General features: G+C 42.8%; 1 protein-coding gene across 1 annotated transcript; it reads right to left on the reverse strand.

Moving 5' to 3' along the window:
* Positions 1 to 2205: 2205 nt before the first annotated feature.
* On the reverse strand, positions 2206 to 6178 carry LOC147432207 (pentatricopeptide repeat-containing protein At2g33680-like). The gene has a single exon (XM_086492186.1). It carries the CDS (start codon positions 5111 to 5113, stop codon positions 2711 to 2713), a length of 2403 nt encoding a protein of 800 aa, XP_086348312.1. The 5' UTR covers positions 5114 to 6178; the 3' UTR covers positions 2206 to 2710.
* Between the last annotated feature and the right edge of the window lie 10047 nt (positions 6179 to 16225).

Raw genomic sequence — 16225 nt, forward strand, 5'->3', positions numbered from 1 at the left:
TTTGGCTGTGTAAGTTTCTCCTATGAGCGAAGTTTCTGCTCCAATTTGTGGTTGTATCTAGCTTATTTTACTCATACTGTGTGAGCTATTTGCCCCATTGGTGTTGGTCCAAGATCATTTGTATCTAAATATCAGAAGTTCTCCTCTTTTGAGCTGAGTTTTTTGGGTGTGTATGTGTGTGTGTGTCTCTGTGTGGAGTGGGCAAGTGGATAGTCTCTCTCCTCTCACTCCATCGGTGTGTTCCTTCTCCCGGCCAGATGTGTTGTGTAAGCCGAGTGGTGCCCCATAGTGTGTGTGTATATCATTCCAAGAGTGTGTGTCGGGTCATTATAGAGGCGTTCTGTATTTTTCCATCCCGCTCACAACGTGTGCCACCATCGTGACTTTACATGTTTCATAAAAAGAGTGTATCATGCATAGTAGTAGTGATAACACACATGTATCACCTCATATCAATAATAAGAGTAAGTTTCAGTCTGAGAATACAAGTGAGCAACCCAAGCGATTTGAGGGACCTTGTAAACCTATCTCTCAATAAGATTTTTTGAAAGCCAAGAAAGAGTACCTTTGTTGTTGTAACTATTTTCGCATAGAATCATGCAAAAGAGGATTGTCCCAAGGGTCCCAAGGGGAAAGCACAAGGTGCAAGAAGGGAGAAAGCAGTGCACACATTGCAACTACTCTCTCTAGACTCTTCCTAAGCATGGCAATGTGAAAGTTCTCTTACGAAATATATTCTTGAATGTTGTTTGATAGCTCGAAGTGGCAGCTAGCTTTTGAACCAGATGATCCTGTAGGGATACATGATACTATCAAAGGGAACAAGGTGCGAATTTTGAAAGATGAAGATACATCCCACAATCTCTTAAGCTGAGAGTTAGTTGAGAAACTCAATGTGCCACATACTCCCAGCTCACATCGTTATGATTTAGTATTGACTAATTAAGGGGAATGATATGGAAGTGTGGGTAAAGATGTCCCTCTTGAAGTGCAAGGGCATTGTGTGTCATTAGATGCCCCAACTTATGAACATGGATAGGGTGGATGTGGTTCTAAACCGAGAGTGGCTGCATTGGTTAGGTCCTTCATTACACCATAGCTACGAGCACAAGAGTTTAATGCCTGAAGCTAATGGTTTGCATGTGCTACTATTGGGAGTAAAAAATATATCTCCCTCACTACTTATTTGTACAACTAAACTTTTTCAACTTGATTTTGAAAATGAAATAGAACTGATTTTTCTTGGTTATTCATTGTGTCACGTTTTGTTTACTTTTATTTCAAAGTTTGATAATGAAATGTATCGTGTACATGAAGCTTCCTTGATGCCGCATGCGTGTCTATCCTCTTCCTCTTCAGTGGCTAATAACTCACACACAAAACAAGGATCACAATTGAATATTCAATCTATGAACTTATTTAATTACCAAACAAGCCATTCACCTGAAGATTAAGCACAAGTCACACCAACTCAAGGAGTTGCTTCAGAAACACAATAATATTTTCCATGATCATTTACCGGTGGTTTACCACTTGCAGGAGATAAGCAACATGGCATAGGCATTGTGTCAGGTAGTAAACCTATTAGCAAGCTGCTTTATCGGCTTAGTTAAAAAAAAGCAGCTAAAGTATGTGTAGGCGAGAAGACCTTATCATAGAAAACCCTCTATATGTATAGCTTTCCAAGAAGGGAAAGAATTTTGCAAAGTTTTGGAAAGAAAATACACACCCTTAGCAATCCTAAGTCAAGTTTGCTAATCCACAAGAGCCCACATGGCATCCTAGACAAGTATCCAGCCTTCATGGCAGACTATGACAATGCAATGTTTTCTTCTCCTTCTTCCCACACTTTCAGATAACATCATCAATGTACAATTAGTAAAACCCAATCCAAGTATCAAACATTCAATAATCCAAATAGAGATTTCTATTACATACCCAAGGGTTTAAAAAACAATTGTTCTTAAATATTAGCAATAATGATGGCAAGACACTTGCTATATGGTTTTGTAGTTTTGGTTCTTAAAATGGTGAATTGACACCAAATAGGTGTTGGTGCCTAAACAAACAAAACTACATCGAGGTCACGCTGCTTAAACTGACGAATTTGTATTTATGTCGTGCTTACCTCTTTGCATGGAAGTTGTGCTGTTGCTACCTAAACTGACAAATGTGCATCAAGGTGATGCTACATAAATCGACCAATTTGCATTGAAAGGGAATCACCACCTTAATTGGTAAATGTGTGATCTTAGCTCACTAACAAGCAAGTATCAAATGGTGATAGTGTGGGTTTAGGGATGCTTTTGAGATACATTAGCATTCTTCCAAGGAATCATATTTAAAGTACCTCGTGTTGATTATCCATGTGGGTAGTGGTAAAGGATGGTTTTGGGAATCAAAGTTTCATCATCCTCCTCAATAAAGTGGAAGTCATCTATCATAGGACTTTTGCCTATGGTCATCTATGGTCTCATGGAAGAAGTTGTGCGTCTTCCAATGTGAGGCATGCCATCATTCAAGGATTGGTCTACACTTGCATATCTCTTTGATTGTTTTCTAATTCTTGGCTGACAAGTTTATAAGCCAAATATTAGAGAAGGAATTTAGGAAAGCTAACCCCACCGTTGAGAGTGTGGGAAAAAGCCTTTTGCATTTAACATCAAGTATGAAGATGCAGTTTGTGGTGGTTGTTGAAAACAGTAAAACATTAATATTTGATTCTCATAGCCTTTAGTTTGCTTGCATCTTCTTGCATGCCAGCATCTGTGTAAACATTAGCCATGAGGATATAAGGGGCAGCACTACTTTTGTCTATAAGTACCGCTTGCTCAAAAGCCCATCTTCCGATGTTCACATCTCCCCATTTCCAGCAAGCACTCAGCAGTGCATACCAAATGCCACAAATAGAGGATGGCATTTTGCCAATAACTCTAACAGCCTTTTTGAGATGTCCTGCACGGGAAAAAAGATCAACAATGCATGCATAATGCTCTAAATCTGGCTTTATTCCATATTTAGTGCTCATTTTCCATAGATAATTCTGACCAGCTTCTACAAGGCCTGAGCGACTACATGCAGTAAGCACACAAGAAAGAGTCGCTGCATCTGGCGAAAGGCCCCCATGCTGGAGTTGTTCGTAGTAGTTCAATGCTAGGTCACATTTGCCCTTTTGAACAGAACCTGTAATTAATGCATTCCAAGAGATAACATCCTGGACAGGTAACTCCTCAAGCACTTGCCATGCCTTCGTGAGAGCACCGCACTTGGCATACATATCTAGAAGAGCTGTGCCTAGCACAATATCTTCCCCAAGAAGCCCTTGTTTTACAAGCTCATCGTGAAGTTTCTCGCCCTTCTCAACTGCTCCTAAGCTCCCACATGCCTTCAAGATGCAAATGAAGGTCACAACATCTGAAGTGATGCCCTCATGTCGCATTTCTTCGAGACACTTAAGTGCGTCCTCACCTTCATCATGTTGGACATAACCCGAAATCAATGCATTCCAAGGCACCACACTCCTAATCGGGAGTTCCTTAAGCACTCCCCGCGCTTTTGCAAGCGCACCACACTTGGCATACATGTCCACTAAAGCCGTGGCAAGCACAACATCTTTTTCCAGAAACCCATGTTTGGAAATCTCATCATGTATTTTCTCTCCCTTTTCTATTGCGCCAGCAAAGGAACAAGCTTTCAAAAGGCAAGTGAAGGTTACAACATCTGGAGAAAATCCCTCAACCTGCATCTCTTCAAGCGACTTAAGTGCTAGTTCACTATCACCTTGCTCCGCGTAACCTGCAATTAGTGCAGACCATGTAATGGCATTGCGAGCAGGAAGGGCCTCAAGCACCTGCCGTGCCTTTGGAAGGGCACCGCACTTGGTATACATAGTCACCAGCGCAGTGCCAAGAGCAATGCTATTTTTTAGCAAGCCCTGTTTAGCTATCTCGTCATAAATTAGGTCTCCCTTGTCGACTGCTCCTATGCTGCCACACGCTTCCAAAATGGAAATAAAAGTTACTGCATCTGGAGAAAGGCCCTCCCGCTGCATACTGTCGAAACACAGCAATGCATGCTCATTTTTACCATGTTGAACATATCCTGCAATTAGCGCAGACCAAGAGATCACATTTCGAGCCGGAAGCTCCTCAAGCACTTGCCTTGCTTTTGCAAGGGCGCCACACTTTGCATACATGTCCACAAGAGCAGTGCCAAGCACAATGTTTTTTCCTAGCAACCCTTGCTCAGTAATGGCATCATGAACCTTTTTTCCCACATCAACGGCTCCTATGCCACCACATGCTTTCAAGACGCATGTAAAAGTCACTGTGTTTGGAGAGAGGCCTTCCCGCACCATCATCTTTAAGCAGTTCAAAGCCTGGTCACCTTTACCATGTTGGGCATAACCTGCAATAAGAGCAGACCAAGAGATAACGTTGCGAACAGGAAGCTCCTCAAGCACTTGTTGTGCTTTGGCAAGAGCACCACACTTGGCATACATGTCCACAAGAGCATTGCCAATGACAATATTTTTCTCCAGCAAGGTACGTTTGGCAATCTCATCATGAATTTCTTCCCCCTTTCTGATTGCGCCTGTGTTGCCACAAGCTTTCAATATGCAACTGAATGTTACTGCGTTTGGAGAGAGACCCTCTTGCTTCATCAATTCGAAAAAGTCAAGAGCTTCACGGCTTCTATTCCTCTGCACATATTCTACAATAAGTGCATTCCACGTGAAAACATCCTTGCTTTTATACCTGTCAAGCAATGCTTTTGCTTTCAGAAATGCCCCACATTTTGCATACATGGAGACAAGAGCATCGGAGCAGTTTTCAAGCAGCCCGTTTCTTGCAATATCATCATGTATTTTGGTGCCTCTATGAAGATCCCTGCTCTTCGCACAAGCCCTTAGCGACGCCACAAAGGAAAGAGCCTCGTTCTTCTCAAACACCTTCCCATTCTGGGGATCTGTGCTTTCACTTTGCGTGAACTCGGGGTAGACGTATTGTGTTGTATATAAGCCATCAAGCAGCAAGGATTCCTTGGAGAATTTGCAGTTGGAAGCTGCGAATGCCAGACCCATCTTCCTGCAGCCTGTGAGCGTGAGAGCCATCTCGACGTAGCACCTTTGATTCGAGTACTCTTTCTATAGATCCTCGCCATGCTAAAAAGTCCAATTCTTCATCGCGACTGCAGCCCTCTTCTCGCCGACTCTGCATTGGAGAAACAAGAATCTCATTCGCCATGCACAACAGCATCAGAGCGCCCGCACAAAAACACAGCAATCCTTCTGAGTCCCAAGTCCTCTCTCCCTCAAAGGTGCTGTTCACGTGACTGGTTTTCACGGTAGGACATTTTGGAGATCGACTACCAAATTAGGATGACAGCATAAAGGGGGAATGTATTTCGTGAAGAGCCAAGCCAGCATACAAAAAGAAAAGGCCTCTCTTACTATGAGCAAATGAGCACGGTCTCCCCGTTACAAGGCCATTTATTGACGTGGACACCCCATTTTGGGTGAGCGTGGCCGCCTCGCCCACCCAAAAAATCCACAGTTAGCCAGCCAGCTGGCCAGCCACAGCTTTGGCTAGATCTCTACAAAAATCACACAAACACCTACATGTGCTCAAGCGTGTGGGTGAGCGGAGCCCTATTGCTGAGCGGGCTGTGTTATGTGCTCAAAATGGCAGCTACATCAGGTTGAGAAGATGATGACCGAAACCTCGTGGCCGGCTTTATGTGCTATCTATGGCCGGCTTGCCCAGGCCGGTACCTTCTTATTTTGGAGAGCTTTCTGTGCAGGGAGCTCTATTCCACCCTCATCTTGCTCTTTGACAGTAATCTACAATTTGATTTTCCTAGAGTGTTTCTATCATGCAAAGCTCTCGGAGGCAGAACGTCACCAGCCAATGTCTATCTCGTCTCGTAAGAATCATTCAAAGTGTGTGTTGTGTTAGGATGCAGAGTTTATTGCATCTCGTCAAAGCTTCCTTAACACTTCACGTGCTTATGTGTAAGCTTAATAAGCATAACCATGTGATGTGTCCTCTGAGGACTATTTGGAAAGTCCAATCAACCCAAAGATGTCTAAGGAGTAGAATGAGCCACCTAATGTGCGTCCATGTGTGACACTTACTCTCCCCTCTTTAGGTCTACAAAAGAGCACATGTTGTACACACTTTGATGCTAATAATCAAGCTACTTTTGCAGCCATATTTACTTTGTGCATTGGGCTTTAATTGAGTTCCAATTTAACTCTAATCTCTTACGGAGTAAGTTATGAATGGATCATTTGTCTACCCACCCTAATTCACATCAATTGGTATCAAAGCTTGCAAAGTGATTAGTATTTCCTAATCACTAGTAGTCCCTTAGGTTAATAAGTCTCTAATCATTGCTTGATTATCAAGCATTGCACATGTCCTTGGATTAATTCTTCATACCACTACCCTCCTTGGCTGATTATCAATGATTTGTGCAAATTAATGTGTAGGGTATTGTATTAATCTCTTCTATGAGACCTCTCTTACTTCTAGATGGTTGATAATCGATTGTTTTGCATTTGCATTTAGTATTCTGCTCATTTCCAGTCTATAATCACCCCAATCAATCTCTACTTTTTTTAGCCTTTTCGTGTGTGTTTTGTGTGTGTCTATAATGCATCTTGAGAGCTTCACGACGCTTCAACCCATTCTCAATTTCGACTCCGTTTGTCCCTTTGTATGCACATTCAAAATCATTGCTAGATTGCATGTGGTTTGAATCCGTTGTTAGAACCTTTTAATAGCCCATTCAATCATTAAAATTGGCCAAGTTTGACTTTGCTCAATCTGTATGCACTTGTGTGTATGTGTGCTTTGGTGGGAGCCACCTTTTAGAAGGGGACAAAGGGTAAGTTAGAACTTTTGACTAAATTCAAGCTAGTTGGACATGGCTTAGTGGATGGACCTTAAGCAGCGGCTTAATTGAATCTAGCTTCCAGGTCGGATTGATCGGACACAGCTGTCAACGCTCACTGATGGACTCAACCACAACAGTCAACCCTTGTAACGGAATTAAGCTAATAGCATTGATTGTAGTGGAATTAAAGTGACAGTAGTGAGCATTTCATTAAGAGAATTCCTAATGAAGATAGAGAGGGAGTGCTTGATTGAAGATAGCAATACAAACACTACACCTAGTTAGCTTGGCATGAACAATACTTGTAAAAGAGAGAGAAATAGAGAAATTGACCAAGGTTGAGGATTGCATTTATTTGGAGCCGTTGGTCCCCCCTCCAAATGGCTTTGTATTATATGTTCTCCCATAAAGAGAGACTTCGTACAATACAATCTTTGTGTTCCTTAAGAGATTTTTGATGCCATGAAGATGGAAAGCTTCATGCACCAATATTATGCCCAAAACAACACAATAAACTTACTTGCAATAGACAAGCACTTGTCCCCGGCCTCAATCCCAAGACCTTAAACACCTTCAAAGGTGGAGAGAGCTGGCAGGAAGTAAGGGAAGTGAAGAGGAAGAAGATGTAGCTTAGGAGAAAGAAGTACTCTCCTCAGATATCATCACTCTTAAAGCATAGCTTAGCATAGTAATGGAGATTGAGAAGATGATGAGCATGCTTTGAAGCTTGACTCTTGCTTGGATTTGCATTCCATAGCCAAGAGATGTTGGTGTAAGCTCTCTACTTCTCAAGCTTGGAGAAGGAGATCACTTTTTGCTTAACACACAATGAGTGTGTGTGTGTGTGTGTGTGTGTGTGTGTGTGTGTGTGTGTGTGTGTGTGTGAGAGAGAGAGAGAGAGAGAGAGAGAGAGAGAGAGAGAGGGCTCGTGGGATGAGAGAGAGAGAGAGAGAGAGAGAGAGAAATCGACCTAGATTCCTTACTCTAGCTCAAAGCCCATTGGCCCAAGCTTGGGCTAGCCAATGAAAGGTCTAGTTCATAACAAGCAAGGGGTGTAGCATTTAGACGAGTGTCTTTCTTTCTCTCTTTGAGAGAGAGCTTAATTTAATGATTAATTGAAGCTAAATTCTTGTTGGCTCCTTAGGTCAACTGGCTGATAGGAATTAAGCTTGCACATGGTTTGCTCAATTCTCATTGGACCCCTTGATAGACTATCCAATAGGAATTAAGGGAGTTGTAATCTTATTGGCCCTTTTTATGGGCTTTTCCATAATGTTTAAGCTTAATTTGATTAAGCTTAAACCTCATTGGTCCTTTCCATAGGCCATCCAATAGGATTCGAGCTTAATTGGGGGTAACTTGGCTAGGGGCCTGACATGTGTCCTTTATGCCCCGTGTGGAAGGGTGACTCTTGGAGAGAGAGAGAGAGAGAGAGAGAGAGAGTGTTCTCTCTCATGCTCCTACATGTAGGGCTCGCCCCCTCCTTTGTAGGAGTTGTGTTGACTTTTGGCTCAAGCACCTCAAGCACCTAAAGTTGGCCAAAGTCTTACCTAAGGGTCCTAGGCCTAAGGACTTTTAACACTAACCTTTGGAGGCTTTGATGAAGCTTAACCTAAGGTATTTTAAATCTCCATTAAGTGTACATTGCTCTTTGGTTTACCTTTCTCCATTTGGACCCTTATTGAGATAAACTTATCTCTCCTCTTGGTCCTCTGTTGATAATAGATCTAGCAGCACATATCCATATCCTAACTCTTGTTCGCTTTTATTTTCCCATATTAAATGATCAGTCCAGTATGAGAAAATCATTTGGGATAGGTAGATATTAGATTTTATGACATTACCTCTCTCTTCAAATCATAATCGCCCCCGACTATGAGGTAGAGAAGGTAAAGCCTAGTCATCAGTCCATGGTTTCCTAGTGGGTAAAGGATCCCTTTCTACCCTACGACATCATTCTAGAATGGATGATTAATCCAGTTGGTGCTTGAGGGACTGAGCTTCCGCAAGCATGTCTGCTCTTTAGTCCATATCATACTTCCAAAGTAGAGCAAGATTGAGGAGGTGAGAAAGAGCTATGGAGGGAAAAGCGATGTTTTGAAGATAGAGGTCACAGAGTTAGAGTAAAGAGAGGAACGATAGAAGGGAAATTGTTGCACGTTTTTAGGGGAATCCCTACTTAGGAGGGAGGAGGGGGGAAACTTCATCACTGAAAACATTGAAAGTATCCTAACCCAACACATCTCTGAACCAATGGTCCACAATTGGCACCCAATGTTATTTGTATTGATTAATCTCAGCCCATCATCCAACACCCATACCGTCTCAAAAAGCCCAACGGGAGGAAGATGAGTCAGTGAGAGACTTCTTTAGAGCAGACACTGGACACCCAGAGGACCTACTACCACAATAGATCTTGTCGCCTCACACCAGAGTCAAAAATCAAGTAGGCCCAAACCATCAACTTATTCCACTCGACCAAGATATATAGTCTAAATTTTTTGACAGCATATATCATTCCCAGACCTTTCTTCATTGCACTAGCTAGTATTGAAGGAACCATATTTTAGAGAGAGAGAGAGAGAGAGAGAGAGAGAGAGAGAGAGACAATGGGTTTTTATCCCAACTAAAAAGGAGTCAAAATTTCATGTTTTTAGAGGGTTTTCTATTTATTTTATCATAAATATATTCACTTCAACTTTAGCCATTAGTTTGACCACGGTTTTTTAAGACATGACACATCCAACATTTTAGCCCACATGGCATCCAATTCTTACCATATATGCGGTAGTGATGTGTGTGAACACACTTAGGACCGTTGTACACTTTTTCCCTTACTAGGAGGTTTTTTTTCCTCCGTGCATTTTATATATGTCCATCACTCTAGGGCTAACTTATCTTTTTATTTGCACACTAAGAAATACACTCTCTATTGTGTGCCTTGAGCTTCTTCATTGTCTCCAAGTTGTGTGTCCATCCTTGCAATCCTAGTTCCAACAATTCATATCAAAGCAGGTCATATCCTCCAGAAACTATCACCAACAAACCAGACTTCTATGAGCTTCGGTGAGCATGCAGGTTGATTAATCGGGATAGCTCATACATCTTGGTGAGCTCAAATGGCAGTATTGCGCAAGCAATTTTGTCATTTTTTTGTTATTGCAATTTTCAATAGAAAAAGTCCCTTACAGTTCTCTGCCAATTGTGTTATATAGCACATGTTAGTCCTACTTCATTTTTCATTTATTAGGGTAGTTTTCGCATTAGATATAGTCACTCGCCTTGGCTAACAGCAGCATAGATGTTTTCAAGATATTGCTATTGAGGAAAAGTTGGATGGGGATACCTACCCAATGTGCGCTTACATGATGATGCATGTTTTGTCAAAGGGCGTCTTGAATGTTGTGCAGGACATTGACGTAAGTCTACCTTCTATGGATACAAGATTTGTTGAGGATGTTGCAAGTTTTAGCAGACCTATTGCTGTGCTAGAGTTCTTTTGCCTATGCATTGATTTCCTTATATGTGAAATGCATTTGCTCAGCAAAACCGACAAAATAGGCTTCGGATACTATAGTTGGTCTTTATGCAAAGTTGCATGAGACTAAAATTGCATTGCTACGTAAAGAGCCGGGGTCAAAGATTATGTAGGATGAAGATGACATGGACACTTTTCTTGCTGGTGTCAAGGATATCAATGAGCAACTCATTTTTGCAAGTAGTTATTTCTGATAGTTCACTTGTACAGGCTATTCTCGATGCGTTGCCAGACTCTTATCGAATTTTGCTAGTACTTGGAGACTTATGACCCAAGGAAACCCTCAAGCTATCAAATTTGATACATTGTGCACACTCTTGTTACAAGAGTCACTTTCAAAAACAAAGAGGGTTGAACAGTGTCTAGTTGAACACGCTTTTGTTGCCACTGAAAGAGGAAGTGGTAACAGTAATACATCCACTTCTTGAGGTTCTTTTATGAGTAGTAGGTCACCTGTGTCTGTTGCTTCTACTGGCAATAAATCTTCTGGGAATTCTTGTGAAAAAGGCAAGAAGAAGTTGCCTCGCCATTATTCCAAGGCTAATGATCACTTGATCAAGCGATCTCCTAAGTTGAAGGCCAAAGAAGCCAAGAAGAAAGAGGTCGGTACCAGTGCAACTATTGCAAAATCTTTTATAAATGAAGACAGTGATATTTATGTACATGCAAAATGGGAATTTAATGCAGTGTACTTATGATCCTTCTGTCCATGATGCATGTATGTTAGTTGTTCTAGATTCACATGTTTGGTACTTTGATTGTGGTCCTACAAAGCACATTACTTTGCATTGTGACTTGTTTACCTCTCTCAAGGCTATTCATAGGAATATGGTCACCTGTGCCAACAATGCCTCTTATCTAGTCAAGGGAGTTGAAAATATTGTGCAAATTGCTGCCAAATGTAGTTCTTTGACACTTGTTGTTGGGATAAAGACATTTATGCATTGCCCGATCATGGAGGCTATGGGCGCCCACTAACTACTCACCTTATTCTTGTACATATACCAAGAATAATGAGTAGCTCATGTGTGTCTTGCTCCACCCACACGATGGTCTACTCGCTCCCTCTCCCCTTCTTGCACACACACATTGGACCGCATCGCGCACGCACGCATCTTCGCACATGCACTCTTCAACTGGTATCAGAGCTTTGAAACTATTGATGCACGCACACTTCCTCCTCTCGGTGAGCTCTCAAAGGCAATCTTGGGAGCTTGACCCTCACAGTCGTTTTTGGATCGGGAGCAATTTCAGAGCTTTGCGGTGATGGCAGATTTTGTGTAGGAGACAGATCGGGGCTTGATCGGAGCGGATCCGGCAAGATCATAGCCCTGACGTGCGCAGCTCACCTTGTACTCAAGAGGGAATCTTGAGAGGCTTGAGGAGAATCAAGCAGGTCAGCAGAGTCAAGTAGCAGAGAATTTGCGATCTAGCAGGGAACTCGAATCTGCACAGTCCGAGCAGGGAAAGTTGAACTTGAAGGCAAAGCATTACAAGGCTTGCCAAAATGAATAGAGCTCAAGAAAGGCAAAGGGGGAGCTCATGAGCAGAGCATGAGGAGGAGAATGGATTCGGGCATGAACCTCAGCAGCAGGGATGAACCGGGGTACAAGCAACTAACGAGCAAGAAGGGGATCGTTGTGTGAAACTCTACAAAGTTGCAAGCAAGTCAGAAAAGTAGAGAAATCAAAATCAAGGCAGCTCACGCAATTAAGCACGAGCAGGGGGAGAATTTAGTGCTGATTTGTTGAGATTGTGAGCTTGGAGCTTAGAGCTGCTAGAAGATCTTGTGTTTTAAAACAAGTAATTGAGCAGTTAATAGGGGCACATAACCTCGGGTAGCATCCATAAATTCGAACATGATGGGCATACTTGGTGTATAGAGAACAGAATCATATTCATAGAGATTGGGAGTGTGTGGTGGTGTTAACACACACTGTACACTTGGCAGCACTGGCAACCGGGTGTAGAGGAAATTGATAGGTTTCTACAATCGACAGAGAAAGGAAAAAAAAATTAAAAATGAGCTAATTTTTTAAAAAAATTCTAAGAGTGTGTTCCCACACACTAGTTCCAGCGCCAATAAGCCAGTGAGAGGGCAGCAAAGGCTCTCTCCTTCAAACTTCCCCTCGGCTCTTTGCGCATTAGGGATATTTGAACATCTCTCTGTGTATTTGGAGTCGATCGGCTCCGCCTATTATTTCTTCCCGGCATCGACAATTGGCATCGGTCGGTGCATCGATTTCAACACCGATTTGGCGGTTTTCAGCATCGTGGGCTCTTTTAGCTATTGAGAGCGCTTCTCTCGGATGATTCTCTCAGCTTTGATAGCTTTGGCCCGGATTTCCCACAGACAACATCAGCCTCGGCTTCGAGCATTGGCGGCTACAACCATGGTGAGCGCTTTCGTCCGGCGGCGAAAGGCAACATCGATTTTCTTTTCTTGGCTTTGACATAGCGAGAGCGAGAGACAGCATTTGGGCTCTCCTCCAGCGTAGCTTTGCTAGCAACTTCACTACCACGCAAACATTCCAAAGCGGATCTGATCCACAGGCATCCCTCGGCATCCCGGCCTGGATCTAGCATTATGGCTTCGACGATTCTCCATTTTCCAGCTTCAACAGCACATACTGACGCATAGCAACTCCGATGGCCTATTCCGGAGCAGTTTTTCCCGCAAGTGCAGCTCCCGGACGGCGATTTTGGCCAAAGGCAACTGTTTGTGCTTTGCACTTGATTTTTGGTGTACGTGCTTACCGACCAACGACATAGTGTGCACCAGTTTCTTGATAAATTTTTTGCTCACAATTTGCACTTTCTTGCAGTGCAGACATGTATGATTGTGTCGGGCATTCCAGAGAGAAACTTTTTGCACAATTTTGTGTAGTCTCATGTTATGTATGCATTTGCAGATACAGCTTGAGCTAGGTATAGCTTGCAGGTAGCAAGGTTTACAGCGTTTTTGGATAGGTACAGGTCCATAGAGCCGCTCGTTTAGGAGTGAGCTTGTTTGCCATGGTTTTGGCATTTTATGTATACCATTTGTGGATTTGTTTTTTGAGACACTAAGTGTTTGTCTATGCTTTATGCGATATTTGTGACATTTTTTGAGTCTTCACTCAGTTTTCCGAGGAAACTCTATTGGATTTTTCCTAGATTCTCGCCATGTTCCATGTGTATCTGCAGTTTTTCTCTCTAATGGTTTAGTGGTCGAGTTTGACTCCCACATTGACAAGTTTTGTCAGCCTTGTACACGCTCTCACAGGAGTGAGAGTTTCATATGCTCGTGTGGCTACAGACTTTGTTAGTCACAGGTTTCACCGGTTTTTTGTTGCAAATTTTTGCAGATAGTTTCTCTTGTGGGATGCGTTTTGAGCTCGTTTGCTCACTACTTGCGTATATGGTTATGGGTTTTACGCTCGGTTGAGGAGTTTGTCCCAAATTCTATGCTTGTAGACATAGCAGATTGTGGAGCTGATTTTATGCATATGTGAGCATCGATTTTGATGCATTTGATTTGGCTTCCATGATTGTGTAGTGGTCGAGTTATCTCCCACTTTGTTCTAGTTTGGTGTGGTTTATGGTAGAGAGTGTGCTTGCGTTTTTTGCTCACTGTACAGGGGAGACTCTGCCACATTTGTCCCAAGATTCCTCGCCATACTTTGGTTTCTTGGCATTCAGTTGCATACATGTGTGTCATTTTAGAGTCTATAGTGATGACTCGTGAGAGATAGCGGTCTCGTAGTTGCCGATATATGTATTGTTGGCATTGTGGTCACACCGAGCACTTTTTAGGTGCCGTTGCTTCAGACGTATGAGAGAACAGTGGAGATCTATGCATGATGCAAATGAGTTTTTGACACGTGCTAGAGTGGTGGCTTCATATGCCAGTGACAGTGATGACACGTTTGCCTTTAGCATTCCTCTTGATTGCACGTCTTTGAGAGGTGACACTTCTCCATGTTGGTTGCTAGATGAAGATGCAGTCATCCGTGTCACACCACATCGTGACTGGTTTAGCACCTTCTCTAATGGGAGATTTGGTTGTGTACACTTGGCCAGTGGTTTGGCGTTTGACATTGAGGGTGCACGAGATGTTTGCTTGTCATTGCCCGGTGGTGCATCATATACTCTATGGCATGTGCGCTATGTTCCTCGTCTGAGATAGAGTTTGATCTTAGTGAGATAGTTAGAAGATTGTGGGTGTCAGATACTACTTAGAGAGCAGTCCTTTTAGATGCACAACAATTCAATAGTGATTGCCAAAGGAGCCCGCATTGGCTTGGTATATCCTATGCATGTGTCTGAGGTTTGAGACGGCATGGTCTTCGTTTTGTTGTTGTTTGAGCGAGGGACGAGGCATGTCTCCTTCACAAGTTAGCTTCAGCATGCTCAAGAGAGAGAGCATTTAGCTAAGCAGGACGTGCCATTAGACTCTATAGAGATAGAGGTACAGCAGCAGTGCTATAGTGAGTGTCATTTGAGTTTGTGCAGGCAGAGGTAGAGCAATTATGCTCCTTAGAGACATAGGCAGAGATGACAGACATGGAATTCCTTGATATGCTCATGCTAGAGACTGATGAGTTGGTGCCAAGACACATAGTTCCGACTACGAGTGAGAGGGATGTAGCCATCCCAGAGTCGGTGTTGACACATCCATATGCAATGAGTAGTCCTGATGATGAAGTACATGCAAATAGCACAGAGTACATCCAGGTTTGTGTAGATTTTGTTAGCGTTCGGGCATCTCATATACAACCTACTATTGTTGAGGCCCGACCTAGCAGCTGCAGTGGGAGCATTTGCAACAGGGATTGTCAATCGTATGGTGATTGACACTAGCATGACACATAGTGGAGTTTTGCAGACCACATAGAGTTGTCTGCGAGATTTACATGCAAGCTCTAGCATGGATACGCATGCTCGCCTATCACTAGAGCCGATACGACTACATGTAGATCAATTGAGAAAGCCATTGGCCATAGGTTGAGAGAGTCTCTCACCTGTTTTCTTGTACATACTAGTATTTTAGCTAGTAGGACCCACTTATTGGCACATTCGCCTTTAAGTGGGAGATTGTTGGGGTAAAGGCATCTATGCCTTGCCTAGTCACCCAGACTATGGGCGCCCGTTGTTCATATACCGAGAATAAGGAGTAGCTCGTTTGAGTCTTGTTTTACCCACACATCAGTCTACTCTCTCCCTCTCCCCTTCTCGCACTCACACACTGCACCGCATTCGCACCTTGCACACACGCACTCTTCACTTGTTGATGCACTTTGTGTACCAAGGATCAGAAAGAACCTTTTGTCTTTCTTTGCACTTGCAAGACTTGGTCTTGTCAAATTTGTAGATGATTGATGTACACTTCATGATCTTAATTTTGGTGATGAAATTGTTGCATCTGGCATTTTGTGTCATGGGCTGTATAAGCTCACTTTGTATAACAAGTGTGGGAAGATTTTTGCAAATATAGTTGTCGATTCAAAGACTATTTCACATGCAAAACTTTGACATGCATGCTTTGGGCATCTAAATTTTTCTAGCTTACTACATTTGTAAAAATCTGATACGGTTGCTTTTGCCGCCTCTTAAGCACCTTCAAAGGACGTTTGTGAAGGCTGTATTTTGGGAAAGATGCAACATTCAAAGTTTCCAAAGGATGGTTCAGTAAGGGCTACATCCATGTTACAACTTGTGCATAGTGATTTTTGTGGGCCGATGTAGACTCCATCCCTAGTGATTACCTGTACTTTGTGACTTTCATTGATGATTACTCCGGGCATG

The sequence above is a fragment of the Adiantum capillus-veneris genome, chromosome 20 (genome assembly GCF_014529385.1).
Source record: "Adiantum capillus-veneris isolate H3 chromosome 20, ASM1452938v2, whole genome shotgun sequence".
NCBI lineage: Eukaryota > Viridiplantae > Streptophyta > Polypodiopsida > Polypodiales > Pteridaceae > Adiantum > Adiantum capillus-veneris.

Excerpts from the sequence above, each read along its gene's own strand:
- LOC147432207 (XM_086492186.1), bottom strand. The coding sequence starts at position 5,113 with ATGGCTCTCACGCTCACAGGCTGCAGGAAGATGGGTCTGGCATTCGCA.